At 36.1% G+C, this 21,036-nt stretch overlaps 1 protein-coding gene across 1 annotated transcript in view; it reads right to left on the bottom strand.

Moving 5' to 3' along the window:
- The window catches only part of PRKN (parkin RBR E3 ubiquitin protein ligase), a 678,850-nt gene that overhangs the window by 438,662 nt on the left and 219,152 nt on the right, over positions 1 to 21,036 (bottom strand). Inside the window, 1 exon segment of the mRNA XM_063151779.1 lies at positions 5,870 to 5,988. Within this exon segment, the coding sequence (XP_063007849.1) occupies positions 5,870 to 5,988 (119 nt within the window).

Below are 21,036 nucleotides of genomic sequence, written 5' to 3'. Positions count from 1 at the left end.
ATGTGAATGGCAGCCCCAGCAGCTCACATTCAGCATCCCTGTTACCATCAGACCACTTCCATAGGAGAAATTATTGCCCAAGAGTACATTTCCCTGTGCATAAGATAGGGGGAAGATAAAAATATCCCTGATTTCTCTCTAGAATCCTGGCATGGCTAGGGTTGGCCTAAACAACAGAATAACTCATTGGTGTTTAAGATCTTCCCTCCCTCTCAAAAAACACTGGTTCATTAGGAAAAAACATTAGGCTTACAATTTGAGTGCTGACTTAATATAACTACTGAAGAAAGATTTCCTGATTCTGTGGAAACCCTGGGAAAAATTGTTCCAAGAGCTTATTTTCTCTGGCCTAGTCTTCTCAAGGCAGCATTAACATCAGTGCCCACTGGTGGCAATTTAGATGTCAGAATTGAGGCATTTTCCATTATTTATGCAGAAAGAAGCACATGTACTGAATACGTATAATTTCCTGTAAATGCTACTTCTGTCAGCCAAATGCAGGGAAATAAAGCTTTTTTTGTACTTACACATTCATTAGCAGGAACCCGACAATAAATGGTTGTTTCAGGTTTGTTAGTTTGACCAAGGAGTCACACATTACAGTGGTAACTTTTTTATGCACAGTATTCAATAGAAGTATTTTTAACACATAGTGTTTGTCATGTGTAAACTAGAATATATATCAAAAACATTTGTATCCTCCCAGAACACATGTAATTTTGGAGAGACAAATACCTAAGTTACCCAGTCTCAAGAATTCAATCACATTTTTAATATCTTCCCAGCCTGTAAATGAGATCACACTTTTTCACATACACTTCTGTGGCTGTTTATTTCGCAGTTTACCTTTAAAGAACAAATTGATTTTTGTAATCTCTTTGCCATATTACCCCAGTAGTGTAACCATCAGAGGGGAGAAGCTGACTCAGCAGCAGTAAGGACTACATAATTTCAGAGGTGCTACTTGTCCCTTTTTCTTTCAGTCAGCCTTGATCAGATGCAGTGAACAGTGCTCTTTCCTTTCTCTGTTACTGAGGGAGGATGCAAGTAATTAATTCCAGGAAAAAAATGTGACTTCAAATGAGCAGTGGTGAAAGGTTATGCACTGTGAAATGGAGCTTTACAATGATATATTAAAAAAAAAACAAAAAACCAAAAAAACAGAGATAAAAGGTAAACTGCTTTTTTATTCTATATTATTGTAAAATAAGTTTATATTAATAAAAAAGAAAATACCTTATTAAAATAGCTTAAATGGAGATAGGAACTAAGAACTCAAAGCAAATTACTGTGTTACAGATCTTTCTCTTCCTAGGAAATATGAAAGTATCAAATTCCAAACACTGTACTATCATCTGGTAGGAAGACCACTAACACCATGTATGACCTGGTATTTATCAGTCTTAATAAAGTCCCTGAAAGACTCTCAGAAGACTCTTGTGCCAAACTGTGATGTACCACATAGCCAATGCTGACAAACCACCCAAATCACGAGCCTTTCATGGTTCCAGAGAAAATTCAGTAAATGTCCATTTCTTTGTTAGGTTTAAGATGAAAAGAAATAGATGTAAGCAAGATCCTTAATTTGATAAATAACAGAAGAGCAGTTCTGTGGCAGACACACTTAACAAAACCTGTGACGTCAGAAGGCTCTTCTGGAGCACAGAGGGCAGGAACAGCAATGGGACAATACACACCAGCTGTGCCTTAAGTGATAGAAACTAAATCTCATCTCAGCTGTAAGACCTAGATCTGAATATAACTCCTCATGCCTGAAAAGATCTGACATAATGATGTGAATGCTTGCAAAGTATAGAGGGGCAATGATAAACTCCTTTGGTGCTTGTGTTGGATGATACACTGAAAACTCAGAATTAACTAGCAAGGACACAAGAAGAAGAATGATCAAGTAGTGATGAGTCCCCACACCAGAAATGGGCTCACCATAGCACCTGTGCCTGAATAGGGGAGCCCCAAAGTCTATTTGTCACACCTCAATCCAGACTCTTACTCTGGTTGAATTCTGAATTATGACAGATACCAAATCAAAGGTTCCTGTCTTTTTTTACCAGGAGTCACACAGAGTCAGACAGATTGGAAAAGTGTGGGTTTGTGTATAGCTTGGTGCATATCAGTTCTCAGAATCTAGCCTTCCATTCACAGATACACATTTTTCTTTCCACTATAGAACTAACACTGTCTATGTTAACATTGTTACAGCTCTGGAAGAAGGACTGCAAATGTGACTGCTCCAATCAGACCTTTTTGTGGGAGTTTTTGTTTGTTTGTTTATTTTGAGTTTTCTGTTCCTTTGTTGATTGGTTCGTTGTTGAGTTTTTTTGCTTTGTTATTGTGGGGTTGTTTTGGTTTTGTTGTTGTTGTTTTTGTTGTTATTTGCTTGTTTTTCTTTTCTGGAAAGAGGAATGCACTAATTTTCTGAAAGGCTACTAAAGTTTTCAAGCTATATGAAAAAGCTTCCTGGTAGGCCTGTAGGTGGCCTACACAAGACTCCCACACACCAATCTTTACAGATATCTTTTGTGCTTGATTAATTAGAAAAACTAGGGAGATGCGATATTTTTACAGTGACATTTTCTTATCATTAAATTAACTGGCATACATCTCCCATAAAGCATTAGGTCATGAAATTTTTGTAAAGTGCCAGGTAAGTACCAACAGGTAAAATGACAAATGTAATATTTAGATGGTGTCTGCAGTAAAAATAAAAAACCAGTAATCTGTTTAATTTCATAGAAATATTGCATCATAAATCTAATCTGAGCATCACATATTAAAATAATGCTATGCAAATAGCCATGACTGCTAAATATGGTTTTAGAATCAGACTACTTAATGGAAAAAGTAATATTTTAAATGTCAGTCCACACACCATGAAAAAAGAAAGCTCAATTTAATCAGGCTGGTCATTTGTATCTTAGGTAGTCAAAGGATTAGCATGTAGAGTAAGTGAAGGCTGCATGAGGCTTTGTGCAGGTTTTACACAGGTATTCACTTTCATCTCAATAAAAGATTTAGTGTAACAAATGTTGGCTTACAGAGTACTTTGGTGCTTATGGCACAAAGAGCTTCTGTGCTTCTGAGCACAAAAGAAACGTGCTGTGTTGCCTTGTAAAGGTCAGGCACAGTTTTCCAAGACTGGGGGGAAAAAGAGAACTAAAAAAAGAAGTGGCTTTGCTGACAGATCTGTAGTATAGTGGTACAGACAAGTGTTTTTAATAGTTTGTTTATGTCAACTTTATTTCTCTCAATTTATAGAGAAATTAGTCAACTCTTAACTATAGCACCAGTAGAGAGAATATCTATTGGTAATCACTGGTACAGCCCTGTGGGATTGGAGAGGAAAGACAGAGGGTTTGGGGTAATATTCTAACCTGAACTTTTTTTAACCTTTTCAGCAGACTTTGCCCATTGTAGACTGCAATGCATCGAAGAAAGCAGGGCTAATACAGCTCACTTACTCTGAGGGACACACTTTTGCCTGGCCTTAACACAGAGTGGTCTCTATACAGTAAGAAATAAGGCTTAGTACATATTTGAAGCCACTCCAACTGGAATTGTTTTCTGTCTCCTTGGAAAGTGGAGCAGAAAAGAAGGTGGGGCAGACACCACATGCAAAATCTGCACCTACTCTTTATAACCACAGGACTGAGATAGATGCTGTGTGTTTGTAAAACAAACTGACTTGCATAGCACATTCATGACATTAGGAGTGCCCATACTGCAAACACTGCACTTTGGAAGCCCACAGGACTGCCAGCCCAAACTGCAGGAACAGCATTCTCACTGTTCCTAACTACTGTACTGTTGCTGTGCTCTGCTTCAATTCAAGAGGAAAAGAATGATAACAGATTCTCTCTGCTTTGTGGAGAAAGTAACAAGAATCTCAAGTGCGAATTATTTTCACAGCCAAGCATTTTTTTAAAACTAAAACAGAATAAAATTATTTTAACTTTCCAGAGGATATCTGCCTTTCCTCTTTTATACTTTTACACTGAAGTATCTTATCAAATCCTCAAAAAGCTGGGATTTTTTGAATCAACCTTGAAAATTGAAACAGCTTCCACTACAAGTTTCCAGCCACTTTCTTTTCATATGTGCTGTAAAATATGCTAACAGAAAGAAGAAGCAGCTGTAATCTGCTCATTCAATTGAATTTATCAGCCTGCATATATTTATTGTGTCATTGAACCCATATTTGCCAAAAGAATGTAGACCCATGTACATTCCAGGCAATCAGAAGTTATCTATAGGTGTACACTACTGAAACTTCTTGTAATAGCATTTCCACCATGGAGTTATGAGGAATTCCTGGGAGACGATGCAGGGTTGATGTTTTTTGGTTTTTTTTTAAGTCCCCCAAACCAAGAACAGTGTAGATTCTGTAAAAGCTGAAAAGTTTGGAAATGTATTTAGGTTTATTTAATACAAGGAATGCAATGATCCCAAATCAAACAGCACAGATGTGAAAGTCATCATTTCCAAAAGTGGACATGCTGAAGGAAGCCTCTGAGTCTAGCAAAGGACTCATATTGTGTGATGTCAATGGAATCTGTAAGATTCAGACTCATCTAGTGACAAAAGCAATGCCTTTCAGCAGCACTGACTTCATGTATACCAGCCAAATACAATATTGTCTGTGTTTTCATCCATTGAAAATGTATATTAATAGTGTCTTCTCTTGTGTCTTGATTTATATATGATTCAAGCCTAGGCTAATCACCAATATCTGAATACAAATTTTGAGAGAAAAAGAATCTCCTTAGATGTGCTCATCTGGAACACCACAAAATGCAGCGCTTTGAAGCCTCTAAAATAAATCAGAGATAGTTGGTTAATTCAGGAATAGCATACAAAGCTTGAAGGGCATTGTAGTTGTGGCTTTTTGAATTAGATGTGTATAAGTATGGTATGGTTTATTCTTTTCAAGGAGAATATAAAACCTGGGGTTTTAATTGCTATTTTTTTACAGTGCTATTACATGTAAAGGCATTGAAGCATCGTGCTACATTGAGAACATAAAGCTGAAACTTTAAACCACAGCAAAAGACAAATTTAAACACTTGGACATGGACTGAATATGAAAGTTCCTTATAACCAAGCTACATGGTAAAGATCAGTCCTCTTCAAGACCTAAGCCTCTCCCACAACAAACCTGGTTGACTAATCTGATTTAGGAGAGAGGAAGAACTCTCATTCAACAGTAACACAACCAGTGAAATTTAGCAGCCCTCAGATAGAAGAAAAAAACCCTTCAAACCTTTACACAACTGCACATTCAACTCACTCCCCAACACTCTCTCATTTTAGGGTGCAAACCAAACTTGAGAGATCTCTTACTAGTTTTCTGTCCAAGAACAATAATTTTTCCTTGACTTTACATGCTGCAACAGGGCTGGAAGGATTAATATTCTCAACTACACATCTATTCAAAAACTTCTGGCTTCAGCCCATAACGATCACAACATAGATCTGAATTCAGGTGTTTCTGAGGCCTTAACAACAGCTCCAAGGTTTGAATAAACATCTGCCATCCCATCCTTTTAGCACATATGCAGTTGCATAGATTGTACATACAATCAGGTTAATCATTAGTCCTTTAAAGAAAGAGTTAAGTGTGTCTTTCAAGGACTGGAGCTCTAGTCTGCACCATGTCTTTGCATATGCACCAAATAATAGAAACAAGTGAGTGAAATTTTCAACATCCTTTGAACTACTCTTCTCAGCTATAAACAGCAAGAAAAAAAAATAAGACTACATATATACATAGCCATATGTATGCAAATAGAAAAGACTAAATATGTCATCTCCATATACCCCAAAACCTTGAAACAAATCCAAAAAATCTTACCCTTGCCAATGTCAGGGTTCCTTGTTTACATACACTGCAGCGGACCCTCAGTTTTCCAGGCTTCACAGCTTGGCAGAAATTTTTGCAAAAAACATAAAAACTGTTGTAACTTGCTGCACCTGTCAAGAGGAAAAACAAACAAACAGGAAAAAAACACTTTTGATGCAGACTGAAAATCAGCAGCAAACTGTCATGAAAGCTTTCTGTTTTACTCTATAAGTGATAAAATAAATTTCATTTCTGAAGAGAGCTTTGTGATCATCTTTTCTTGCCTGCTCTAGTTCCTAACACCTTCCAGTAACTCCTGCTTGTCAATCAATAACTACAGGTGAACTACACTATAATTCCTTGAAAATGCATCCAGAGCTTATCACTGATCAGCACCAAGTGAAATCTTTGGCAAGTGATGTATGAGATTAATTACCCCAACCCTCCATAATTTGCATCTCACTTCTACTCTAAAATTGTCTAGCTGCAGTTTTTATGAGGTCAAATTGCATGAAAATTTCTTTAGATGAAGTTTAAAAGATGAGTTTTACTGATATCACAACAAGAAAACAATTTAGCAAATTTACTTCTACTCATGGAAGACTGGAAGCTAGTTCTTTATTCTTTCTGGCAGCCTTATAACCTAGCAAAGTTTGCAAACTGCTGCCAAGATATTAGGCCAAGTAAATTTTCAAGGAAAATGAAATGAAATGCATTCTGTTCTGTGAAACTATGGAACAGAATGTGATATGCAGAGAATTGTCAAAGCCCAGGGCAATGCTAATGAATTTGATTTCACAGGCAATGCTGATCACTGTTTGAATGAAACACTTTTTAGAACAGTTATGGATATTCCTTACAAAATGTTGGAATATCTCTGGCATGGTTTTAATCTAGACTGGACATCTCCAAGGTCAGAGACTCAAGGTTATCATCAGAAATTGAAATGAGACCAGAATAAAGTTTCAAACAAAAATTTCTCAATTTTAAGAGGAGATTTCATCCATTAACAGTAGTGAACTTCAGAATCACTAGCAAACCATTAGAGATGAAAATTTTTTTACTGTCGTTCTCCCTATTCTCTTATTTCTCCCTGCATTCATCAGAAATATATGCTTTATGTACATGTGCACCTTAGCACATCACCACATTAAATATGACTTGGAATAATAATTTAAAACATGGCTGACTTCCTTTATTTTTACATGTCCTTTACACATTAAAGGGTCAGAACCTGCGTTCGGCCAATGCAAAATGTCAATCAATTACATTTTATACCTATTCATGGCTGTCATGATTTAAATGTGCTTGAATATGATATAAATGTAACTCAAATATGATTTCAGTATCTAAGACTCAACCTCAGAGAACTCTGTCATACAAAAAAATCCTTTTTTTCTAAGAAAAAGTATGCAGATGTCTACAAAGAAGATGTGCACTGATGAAAAAGATATTTTAACACTTCAATTTTTCAGAAACATTAGCTTCATAAGAGTATATCAGTGATGTATCCAAAACTAATTTTGGTCAACTGATCTATCAAGTGTTTTCACTATGCTTCCTTGGAAAGTATTAACCACCATGGCAGAACATAAAGTACTACAGAATTTAAATGGAATTCAGTTTTTGTGGAAAATGACACACACCCATATATTCACACACGTACACACTTTTCATATGAATAACTCAAAAGGCTGAGAACACACTTCTAAAATCAGTCTAAAACACAGTTCTGGAATGAAAATAGTTAAAGGAAAAAGGTTTATGCTGAGCTATTTAATATATGATTCAATGTTGTGAAACTTAATATGACAAAGTTTTGGACAACTGGACATCCATTCATTCGTACTTTGCTGGAGGCTCTCATTACTGGAACTGAGAATATGTCTGGATTAGACTTGATTTGAGCTAAAATCCACATAATTTTACATCAAAAATCTAAACTGTGGTATTGCATATGAGAAGGAGGACATTTACAAGTGACTTAATTTTACTTTTGGCAGTTCCTCTATGCAGGATCAGCAGATCAGACCAGTGCCTTTAGCACAATTCAAAGGGAATGCTCCATGACTAAAGAAAGCAGGAATGTTATTGCTAGTAGAGGTCCACAATAATCAAGATTATTTCAGCCACTTATTCCTGACTTGGTCTCAACAGCAGGAAGTGAGACCAGAGCCTGTTATCTATTCTGTTATCACCAGTCCTCTCCTGTTGTTCCAGTTTCCTATGTGAGCTGTCTAATGGGACTACTGAAACTGCTGCTTCTATTCACACTCATCTTGAGTAATTCTGTGATGCCAGTGCTCACTGTCCCCTTCATTCCTACACTCCAAACTGATTCCTGGTGTGACTCTAATGAAATCCTTCCAGTTAAACAGAACCATCTTATTGAGTACATGAGCCCTTACAGCATAAAATAATTTGTTAATTGGCTGATGCCTTTCCTGATCCAGTCCTCCATTCCCTGCTGTCTTGTGTCCCTGTCTCATTTTTGCCAAGGATTAAAATTTATTTCAAGGATTAAAACACTTGAGGCAGGAAGCATGCTCTCTGTCTGCTTTGTGTTCTAAGCTCATTCCATCTGGACCAAAAGATAAAATTATTTTATTGATAATAGTCTGCAAAATATTCATGGGATAGTATGGCATAAATCAGCATGACTGAATACTGCAGTAAAAAACAGTAGTCATAGGAGAGGCCTAAAATGAGACATATTGCTGATTTACTATAGAGGATAAATCTTATGCATTAGCTTGATATTTGCTGTGTGCAAAAATAGACCACATTAGCTCAATATTCATTTTTCTTAGCACTTTCAATTTTGTTTTCAGTTTTCATGAATATAAAAAGTCCCCCCAAACACATTCCCTGCGCACAAATTTGAAACACAAGAAACAAATTTATAATATAATGGGTTGGAGCAGTTAAGCAGCACAGATCTATTCAGAGACACAGAATAACTTTAGAAATATCTGCAATATCAAGGAAGCTGGAAAGGCACAATGTGATAAGAGGAATGCACTGATTTTAGAAAGAATGTGTTAAGTGGAGATTTTCAGCAACACATTGACCATTTTATGCAGATGTGCTGATCACATTCTCACAAAGTGCAGTTACATCATTAGGTGCAGGTCCTGAGCAGCATCAGCAGGCAAAACAAAGACTTAATTAAAAATGCAAATGCTGTAAGTCTGCTTACAGTACAACACTGATGGCCAGCATTAAGCTCTTTACTGACTAGATTCCCATGGCCCTTGCCTGAGACTGCATCTCCTTGGACCCCTTTTCAAAGAGAAACTGAAAGACATAGGAACAAGAAAAACTGTCTTATGCACCAGCTTTGACACATCAGTATTAATAAAGAATGTAATTATGGCACAGTGCCAATAATCACTAAAATTGCTGCAGAACCAACCACATAAGTAAATATCTCAGGCACACAATTTTTGGGTGTACCCCTTTAATGAGAATTGAGAAAACAAACTCTATTTTGCAGTTTTCACTTCCAAATATCATATAAAGCCACTTATTACATGCTAGTTTTAGGAAAATGCTTGATGTTTTTCTCTATAGAGTTAATTTAATTAAATTGCCTTTACAGGCAAAAAAAAAAAAAAAAGTTAGGATGATATGAATACAAGAGGCCTCTCAGTTATGATCTGTGTCAGGACCTGTCCTCTCACCCCAATGAGACACACTCTCTTTTCTACCTCTTCAAAGATAATTTCCTCACAAATGTCACATCACCAAAAAAAAAGGTCTTAAAACTGTTTTCCCCTTTAGTATGTTACATAAAAAGAAAAAGTAGCTTTCTCTGATGTGTATCCCAATGTTTTTATACTGCCTCCCCATTTAGTCTTTTAAGCTCCTTAGGACCTGAATTACCTCCTCATTTCTGTGTTGTTAATGATGACCATGCACTGGGAGCTTTGTACAGGTTAGTGATAGCACAGACCAATTATTTCGATATGCATGACTAGTTAATGAGAAAACATTAGTCATAATGACTATAGACTTGATCCTGAAATCTCTAATCAGTCAAAACAGCCATTATCATCTCTATGACTGTTTAAGTGAATAAAATCTAAATAGGGATATTAGCAGCTGAAAACCTGCTGTTCTCATTTGAACTGCATTTTCATATAGATTATACTGATTACTGAGTCTTTCCTATAATCACCCATTTAAAACAGGACACAGGTACAGGAAATCTTTCAACAGATTGAAAACTACATAAAGTTAGCATTGTTTCAGACTCCATTATATTTACATTTAGACTAGTTGCAATTTGTAAAATATAGACTGACTGTCAGAGACCTCAGACTATTTTAGCAATTTGCACCTACATAATGAAAAATACACAGTTAGAAAAGAAAGAAAATAAGTATTCCTCCGTGTTCACTTTAAGGACTTTGTTTGATTCAACACAGTAGGAAGAAAAATGTCTGAAATACAAACCCAGAAGGCTCAAACTAGTGAAAATTTCCACATAAAGCTAAGTTAAAAAAAATGTAGGTTTTGTTTCTGGACCCAAAGAAAGAGAAGTTACTTACAAGATCTCATTCATTTTGCAAAAATAAATGTTATGCTTTGTCTATAACTTTTGTCCTTTAACTACTTTTCGTGGTCTGCAAAGACATCACAGAACACGTAGCTTTCCTCTCCAGACCCGTGTATGTGGATGCACACATTTATAAACTTTTCTACCTGTTATAGATTATTAGGAAGATTAATAGGTAACTTTTCTACCTATTCTTTATGATGACTTTCTAATTTTTAACATGAAAATGGTATTTATTTAACAGCTGGATTCATCTAACCTGTTTATGATATATTATAATGAGAAAATTGACACTTTCATGGTTTGATTCAATTAATCCTAAAGTAGATATAAGAACATACAACCATGTCAGATAAATTGTGTCTAAAAGGGTCTGTTTCTCTCTTTTGTGGGGATTTAGAACAACAAGGTGTGGTAGAAGTATCTACCTTGCAAACCTCTAAAATTATGGAAGATGAACCCCACATGGTGATGCCATGCAAAACAACTCATGACTAAGAGCTGAAGAATGATAACAATATGAAATAGAATAAATCAGAAAAAAAAACCCCAATAAACCAACCACAACTCTTTCTTGATACTCAAATAGGACTTGCAGAGTGTCTATGCATCTCAGGTAATTAAAGTATATGGAATACACAGCTACTCAGAAAAAAATAAATGGACTTGTCACTGTTACAAGGACTAAAAATTTAAGAAGAGTTGAAATTTGGCTGAAGAGGGTATAATGTCTAAGAGGTGGAGTATCAGAAGTTACTTGACAAAGACAATAGGCACACTTATTTTTTAATGCCTTTTTGGTGAAAAATTTTGTGTGAGAAAACCAACCAGGAGACATTTATGAATTTAAAAAATGCAAAAAGCACAGCATTTGATCTATCTGGAATTACTGAAATTTAGGACATTAGTATATTAGGCTTTCTCTTCCAATCATTATCATGAAAGAATCATCTGCTTCACTTTTCTGAGCCCCAGTACCATTTACCTCCACTTTCTTTTATATTTCACCCAAATCCCTCATTATCTTTTTACCCATCTTACTTCTGTAATTACCTTTTCCCTGTCTCATTCCCTTTCTTGACCTCTATATAAGGTCACCTTTCTCTTACCTCTCACAATATATCTTCCTCTCCTTCAGCTTGCTCTCTGATTTTCAGACAAAGGAGCAAAATTCAACATTATTGCTCATATTAACAATAAAGAGTGAAGGATTCAAAAAGAGGAAAAAATAAAAACCACCAAAAAACAATCGTGATGATTCTACCAGACAGCAAAACTTGGAATTAAAAAAAACCAAAACAAAACAACACACCAGAAATTTCATGAAACTGCTGAAAGCTGGGCAAAAAATACATGGGAGAAAAACAGTGCTACAACAAAGTGTTCAAGACTTAAGAGTGTCAAAAGGTCTCCCATAAAATGTACTTCTTGTGCATGAGGAAAACGCTATGCACAAGCGTAGCAATCATAATATTCCCACAAATCTCCACTTGAGCTGCTTTTTACATCCTTGAGAGGACCGAGTGTGACCTGTGGTGATGAGAGCTGGCTAGGCCTGGTTTATTTGCAGCTGAAGGCAGCAACTTCTCAGTTCAAGCCTAAGCACATGAAGGGAAGTGAAGATGCTCCAGAAGTCTGCCTGGGTTGCACAGATCATGCAGTGCCGGCTTCAGTATGAGCAGCAGACCCAGTTGATCACAGACTCAGCAAATAAACTAAGAAATGTTTAAAAATCAAACCAGTGGTCACCAAGAAAGTCCATAAGAACAAGGCTGGTTCCACGTCAGGCCAGAAAAACAAGAATATACAAGATATACATCCAGACACAGCACACTTAGAAACACAGCCCAATGATGCAAAAAGGAAAGGACTTGAGCCTAAATGTAACTCCTGGGCCAGTGGGCTCACTGAGGATGAGTGAGGTGAAAACCTCTGACAAGCCTTCCAGCAGCTCTTTCTCACACAGCCCTTTTAATAAAAGTCTGACCCAATTTACACAACTGCACATTTCACAACTGGCCTTTGACACAACTAGCTAAGCACCCATGCAGGGAGGGAGGCTGAAGAAGTCAAAATAATGGCTATTCCTACTGACTTGCTTCTCTGTATTAGCTCCCTAATTTCTTCCTGTGTCCCAAAAACCCCAGCTCTACTCAACTACAATTACAACTCAATTATTTACAACTACGAAAGGCTGGAAACCAGCAGCAACATTCTTGCTGTTAGCTGTGTTACAGTCTGCCACCTCAATACATGACATTCAGGAAAAGTTTGTTTTTCAGAGCACCCAAGGATCACATAATGAGGTAGCAAGGCTTATATGGAAGGCAATTGATTTATTCAAGGTACTAAAACTTTATCCTTGGGAGTGGTCAAGGCCTTCTTGGATGGGGCTTTGACCAACTTTGGTGGAAGGTATCACTGCTCATGGAAGGGGATTGGAACTAGATGATTTCTACGGATCTTTCCAACCCACGTAATTCTATGATTCTAAAAACCCCTTTCTCAGCAATTTTAAAATAGAAATTATATTGTTACTGGATGAAATGCAAAATTCTCTTTTGTTCAAGTACATAGTCAAAATACCGGAAGTAAATTTCAGGAATGAATGATCAGTTTTCACAGTTCAGTCCCCCAAAAAATTGTTCCAGGACTTGAGTATTCACCATTAGAAAAACAGAAATGAACAGTGAAGTGACAAAGTTTGCTAGTGATACAATTTTTTTCAGGGTAGTAAAAATTAAGGTCAACCAGATAACCCACATTTTTTCTGGCCAACCAGAAAAAACACTCAGCAGGATGCTGAGTGACAGTAAAATGAAAAATTAAATTCCTTGTAGATAAATGTGAGGTGATATACATAGGAAAAATAATTTTAGCCAAAAAGCGATCGTTTTGTTGAGTTATTATCACACAAAAACCGGAACTTGGGGGTATAATAGCAAGTTGTATGAAAATGTCAGCTCAATGCTCAGTAGCAATCAAAAAATAAATTGAGTGCTAGGAATTATTGAGAGGAATTGAGAAGGAAACCCAACCAAAAAAAAAAAAACAACAAAAAACCACCATCCCAGAAAACAATGCTGTACAAAATCTCTAAAAATCCATTATGAGCTCCATTTTCAGTAGCGTGTGCAATTCTATCTTGCTTTGCATTCATAAATTCCACAGATACATCTCTCACAGGGCTGTCCATTAACATACTAAATAACTTGTTAGTGGTTTTATTCTTGACATTTCAGTGTGTCACAAAACATTGCACAATTAACAGTGTACCACAGAAACTGCCATTTCAAATGACCTGTGACACTTTTTTTCATCTTCAATGCCCTGCATATCAGGCTCCACACTCTGAAGGTTCCACAGAACTAAAATTTTAATGACAATTTATTTAGAAACAAAGGAGAGAAGGAAAATGGCTCAGGAAAGATGTATCTATAACTTAGTTGATACAATGTTTTTCAATGAAGACAGAAAATATTACCAGCACTTTTAAAACTGAACTATTTAATTTCTGAAATGTGCTATTTATTGATATAAGTAACTTATTTCAATAAAAATAATATTATGAGGAAGTTCCTTAGCTACTTTTACATTAGAAAAGATATATATTGGCAATCATTCTCTTAAAGGCTTGTCCAGAGAAATGGAAAAGATTGAGTGAAAATGGCACTTTACCATGCTCTCTCATCTCAACATAATTGCATGGTCTTTGCATCACTTTTATATAATGCAATTCCAGAACTATACTGTAAAGAATAGGAATGATTTTAAGAAAAACGTCAGCTTAGAATTTCACATACTCTGTTTGCACAGACTCTAAACTGTAATGTTGGATATGCAGCAACACTCTTTTGCATTTAGAAGACAGTTTTGAAAATACAAACCTAAGTCAAGAGGTTTCTTTATCTCTTTAAACCATTGACCAAAAGGGTTTGGGAAGAAGGGATACAGTTTCTCCAGGCTATTAAAATCAGCCTAGGTACTTAAGCAACGAGCAGTAAACACCAGATTTTTAAAGCAATTTGGACGTGACACATTCTATGAGCTAACTTCCTTCTGTAGAGGAAGAAAAACATGGAATGAAGTTTTTCAGGAAGAGAGAGAAAGACAGACAAAAGAAGGACAGAGTGCACTTTAAGCTCAGAGCTTAAACCTCAAAGCACCTCTAGCTCTGCATTAACTAACAGAATTCCCCCTCCACAGATTAGCTGAAAGGCAGCAAGATTCATCACATTAAAGTTAAATGTGCAGAAAATGGAATAATAGTAATCCTCACTGACATGTTTACACGTACAGTCTGCTGAGCATCTACCTCTGTTATTTGATAAGAAGCATTGAAATAATAGTCTCAGACTTTGAAACAGTGATACCAACTAATCTTCTCCTTGCAACTCTTACAGATGCCTCAACACATCTAAAAGTTTCTCACAGAAAGGTGGTGGTACCGATGGTCTAGTGATCCCCCCCGCTATGCCAAGATGCATAATTCTACAGAGGAAAGCTTTGAGCTTCAGCTCATGACCTTTTCCCACTTCACTTTGGAGAGACCTTTTGGGGCGGCTGCAGCCAGATAAACCTGTTGGCTTGATCATCTTCATAAACAACAGGAAAACTCACTTTATTATCCAGAAGGAATCAAAGAGCTTCCCTATCAGAATGAATTAAGCTAATATTGAAGTTTCTAAGTAGATATGTGCCACTTTAACTCTTAATTACCCCTTTTTCCTTTAATGCAAAGCTATGATGAAGTGAGAATGCAGTAATTTGTTGGCCCTGTGAGCCTTCTCAGTAAGAGATATTATCAATATACATAGGGTTCATTCATCAACATGCTGTTTCATCAGTTATTATACATGTGTTATCTATTATATGTTTATACATATTATTATATGTATATATAATATACATACATACATATATATATACATACATATATTATATATATACATATATATATATTATATGTTTTATACTGTATGTGCAGTGTCTTCAAATGTGACGTCAGTATGAAATGTTCATTGCACTTTAGAGACTAGATCGCATAGCAATTCTTTGCTGGATTAATTTTAACCAAGTCCTGCTATCATTCTTCAACCTGTCAGTTTAGGAAACCACCCTCTGCCCCACGTTAGCTTTCCTACCACATGACCTGTAGAGCCTCCACTCCTCACCACCCTATCTATGAACAGCACAGAGCTTTAGCAGCTGCTTGTTACCCTACTCCCAATTAGTGTGACTCCAAACCAGAGGCTGCCAGCTGAACTCTCAGTTATTCCCTGGGGTGCCACACCAATCAATTAAACAAATTGATTTTGTAGAATGGTTTTGTTGAAGTTAAACAGAAATGCTTAAAGACTGTTTTGTACATTCAACTTGAGATGTACTTCATACCTCTTAATCTCTATAAAAGCCTGTTCCCCTCCTGCCATCTCACATAAACCTAAGAAAGCTGGTTTGTTTTTCTTTCTATACAATGCTTTTCGCAGTTTGACAGTTATGTGTTGGAGGGGTTCTTCTTTCTAGCGTTGAATTCCCAACTCACACTATAAAGTAGAAAACATTCCTGCAGATTCTAAAGAGAAAAGATTTCATCCCAATGCTCCCTACCTCCTTCATCAGTAAGCATTTGATCTCTGGTTGATTCTCTTGAAGAATTATGATGATCTCGAAAACAATAAAGGTATTATATCTACATCTCCAGTACCTAATGCAGATTCCTGTTCTACTACATATCTGTGCCAGAGGTAATCAACCTTACAGTTCTGCCCTATTTATAGTATATTTATAAGCCATTTAGCCAGAGAAGGAGACTCCAGAGGGGGCTACACGAGAATAGGGATAGCAAAATGAAATATGAAACAGACTCTGCAGAAAAGAGAATGCGAGATGTTTTTAGATATGGCAATGTTTCATGAAGATGTTTTATTTATCTACATATTACTGGTCAAAAAAAGATCTTTGTGCCTGGATAGCAGACACAAAATGTGTTTGTTCACATTTACACTGCTAGATTTAGTATACCTGAAAAATTTCTATTACAGATTAGAAGGAAAATGTTGAGGACTGATAACATTTCTGTTTGAAACAGATTTTTTTACATTTCTATCCTAAATACTTCACAATGGTTAGAGTTATAAAGAAGACATGGCTCAAGATGAGTCAAATATTAACTCAGCCACAGCCCTTGTTACATTCCCACATTATGCTTTTAATAAGGGAAAAATTACTGTGAACAATGCTGTGGATTGTAGAAACCAGGACATATAGCTATTCATCACATTTTGGATATCAAGAGGGATTAAAATGCAATATCCATGATCACTAATCTGCACAAAACCAGAAATTATGATCTTTCACAGCTGAAGATAGTGAAGATTTTGCTATTTATTTAATTTTTATTAGAATAAACACAACATTCTTTTGAAGAGAACTAAAATTTGCTGGGGAAAAGTCCCTGATAATGTTAATCGTGATCTTTACCGGGTCATATCTCCAGCATAGACTTCATTTAAAACATTACTGATGTTCGATTCAGCTACCCCCAAAATAATTAGTGGAGGTTAATTATTAGGGAAGAGTTGCTGCAGAAAAAATTTCAGTTACCAAGTGATATACCTTTAAATGAGAAACCAACTGTTGCCAGTATTGAGTTTCTTTCCAGTAATATATGCTGAATATTTATTCTGTAACAAAACTAAAGAGCAAACTGTGGTGAACAAAAGGATGAGCTGTGTTTCCTGCTACTTTAGTTGCTCAAGTGAACTTCTGATCTTTTTCACAATTTTGGTTAAACCACCTTCATAGCAAAAAGGCCATAAGATAATGTCAGGCAGCACTGAAAGCCAGAAGCTTATAATAAAACCAGGGGCTTATAATAAAATCCCTGACAAGTTTTGCAGTGTAGCAGGAAGCTGAACATCAATGAAAACAGTGTATGATGAACAGGCTCAACTTGGTGCACAATGTCCTACTGTTCCCTCACCCTGCACCCAAGACCCCATCTCCATATTCATATGTTTCTTTTTCTCTATTCCTGTCTTTTGACAAGTAAATGTCAAGACCCACAGAACTGACTGTTGCACCAGCAGGGCATCATGGAACCTTGGAAAGCAGCTCATGGTGCTTAGCAAAAAAAAAAAAAAAACAAAAAAACAAAAAAAACCCACCAAACCAAAACCAGACAACGTGTCTTCCCCTGCCAAATACAATGATCTTTTTCTTTCATCAAAGTTCAAATTTAGTCCCACTGAAATAATTTGTATTTATAAGGAGAAAGCAGGGTGTGTTTTTGCAAAGCTATTTTTGCCTTCTACTATTAACAGAATTTCTTAATCTCTTCCATGTAATCACTTTCTGTAGATCAAGCCTTTTTAAGAGGTCATTTCTCCCAATGTCCTTGTTGTGTGCACAGAGCTCCAATGACATTAATGAATGCTGAGCACATGATTTGAGCACAGACTGATTCCTGTCATTTCGAGTGCTAAGACCTCATAACAGAAACCATGTGGTGCATGGTGAGGCACTGGAACAAGTTGCCCAGAAAAGTTGTGGATGCCTCAACCTTGGCAGGCTGGATGAGGCTTTGAGCAACCTGGTCTAGTGAAAGGTGCCAATGGCAGAGGGATTGGAACTAGATGACCTTTAAGATCCCTCCTAAATAAAACCATTCTATGATTTATGATTTTTACTTTGCCGTATAATTGGACTCTTCCTGTCAAAAAGAATCACCCTAAAACTCTATTATCAATGTTTTTATACATAAGGGATTATTCCTAAGTGTTACTTTCCTATTTTTCTTAGTATCATCAGTAATAAATTAATGTCAACAATTATTCTGGAAAACATACACAGTTTTTTTCTGGAAAATTGCAGTTTTGTTTAATCAGTACAGAACAATTTTCACCTTCAAATGTCACCTCCAGCTGAGGGTATAAAGATGCAAGTGATGCACTTGCAAAAGAAAGTCCATCCATGTTGTGTCTCATAACCAATCAAAATACATTCTATGAACAGAACTCTGTTCCACCTCCACAGGGGAGTCAGCAAATGCCACTGTTCAATTAACATGGAAGGGCCTTTAAAAACAATAAAGTAATTAGACACATTCATGAGAGACAATTATGTCATGTAAAGATAAGCATTCTCGGAAGAGCTTTAGCCTCTATTAGAAAAGAGCATTTTTTACAATTTTCCTCTCAAATTAATTTCACAGACATGCAAGGTGTGATGGGAAAATGGCACTATTCTCATCAGCCTTAAAAGCATATGATATGAATGAGGTCTCCAGCATGGCACTGGCTGCAATAAATTATCAAGTGTGCGTTCTGTTTTCTGAAATGGGCTCAATTTATCATTTTATTGAAAAGGTTCCATTATGCTAATGTCTTATAAAATCACTTTCTGCTGTTGCTAGAAGGTGAAGAGGGGATATCAATTTTTATATATAGAATTTGGAAGTATTGCTGCAGTGAATTGTCAAGGGTTAATAACCCTAAAAGAAGATAAAATATACATAAGAGCAAACTTCCAAGGACTTTGCAATGACAAATTTTCATAACCCTACTGGAAGTAGAATAGTTTTCTTAAGCTTAACTCTCTTAAAAGAAATGTTGAAATAATTAGAAATAGTTAATTTCTGGGTTGAAAACTCTCTTCTCCAATCAAGCCTTGAATTGACACTGGAGACTGTTTTTTTTCCAGTGAAGGTTAGAATAGAAAATACCATTACCAATCTTGTCAACTTGCCCAGATAACAAATATGAAGGATAATCAGACAGGGGTACATGGGTGATTATTTGAAAAGGGGAATACTCCTTCTCTAAATGAAACTTTCTGTAATAAGAACATATTTTCTTTTGAATTATTGTATTCAAAATATGAAAGTATTAAAAGAAGAGAACTAGATTTAGATAGGCAATATATTTGACCCCACATAATAGTAATTCTGTGGTTTTGTGGTTTGTATCCAAAAAACTTCTTTTTTGCTGTGCATCAAAGAGAGTACTGTTTCAGTAACATTATCCTACTTTTAACAGGAAGCATTTTCCTAGGGGAAAATGAGTACGTTCCTCAGCATAATCCAAGAAAGCACAGCATCAAGAGGGTTAGTTTAATATATACTGACACTAACAAGCTGGGGAAGGAATTGAGTCACCATTCCTGGAGGTATTTAAAGTTCAGATGTGGCACTTAGGAACATAGTTCAGTGGTGGACTTGGTAGTGATGTGTTAACCTTTGGACTCAATGACCTTAAGGTCTCTTCCAACCTAAACAATTCCATGACTCCACGACTGCAATATATTTTAGCAGTCAAAAACAAGTGGAGCTAGAGCACTCTAACCACCATCTCATTGGATCATCAATAAAAACCCTTCTGGATCTTGCAGATTCAAACATGGATCACAGGTCAACAACTTCTGTCATACATTTATCAAACAGCTTGGGAACTTAAAATTTTTGAAAAACTCTCATTCAATATGTAGGAAATATTTACTGCAATTGAGTTAAAATTAAATCCAATGTCTCTTTACACTATGAAAATGATATTGCCATACTCTTCTATTAATGCAAAAGGATTTTTAGACCTGAGATGCATGTACTTAAAAGATGCTACTTCTGAAAAACACGTTCTAACACTGTGACAATCTAGTCAGGCACAATGTGCAAACATTTTGCATCAAGTATGTGAGCAGTGAGACTACCTAATCAAAAAAGAGGTGTGTAGTTGCACACATCTTTGTCTTAGGAGGCATCCACATCACAAAATCTTGTAAAACAAAACAAAACAAACCAAAACATGCATGAGGGACTGCAAATGGGTAGAACATCTCCTAGGTATGTAACACACATGAAAGGTAGCTAGCGAAACAAAAACAATGGAAGCAGTGAGGAGAACAAAGGACATTCGGGACTAGGAAAAGAAGTATAAAACTTATCAAATAAGAAAGGAAAAATGGAGAGGAAAGAAGACAAGTGCTTTAGTTCCAGCTTCTCTTTTAAAAGAGCTCTCAGGCCCAATGAACTCAATACTTGTGACTACAACACATCACTGCAATGAACATGGCATCAGGTTATGGCACTGTACATTGACAGCAAATTTAAAATAAAAAGCCTAACAGTGAAAGTCTAACAGTTTAATGCATATAATGAAGGCACAGTGATAGCAATTAACAATGGGCCAGACCTAACCACTAGCACAGAGAGACCTGTGCAGGAATTCAATGCAGAAATTTTGTAAAAATTTGTTTTGAACTTTAAAACAGAACTGTGCATACAGTAAATTTACAGTATGCAATGAAGAGAAATGCAGCCTCGCTTCCCAGAAACTACTTGTTAAAATCAGGACTAGCGTATTATTTCTGAGCTGGTATCTGTTCTGCATTTCTTAAAAAGGTAAGTTAATACCTTCCCTTTTCTGAGATTGATCCTCAAATTAGTATTGCATTTAATATTTAAAAGTTTGTAAAATAATATATTATAAAAATCTGAATCAAATATAGGGTAAATCACAATGAGCTACCTGATGCATTTTCATTTAAATTGAAAGTAGCTTAATCCTAATACAAAAGTAAACTGTCAGAGCACCAAATCCCAAAATAAATAGTAACCTAACTA

The sequence above is a fragment of the Melospiza melodia genome, chromosome 3, assembly GCF_035770615.1.
Source record: "Melospiza melodia melodia isolate bMelMel2 chromosome 3, bMelMel2.pri, whole genome shotgun sequence".
Lineage (NCBI taxonomy): Eukaryota > Metazoa > Chordata > Aves > Passeriformes > Passerellidae > Melospiza > Melospiza melodia.
This window is presented reverse-complemented; position numbering and strand designations above follow the sequence as displayed.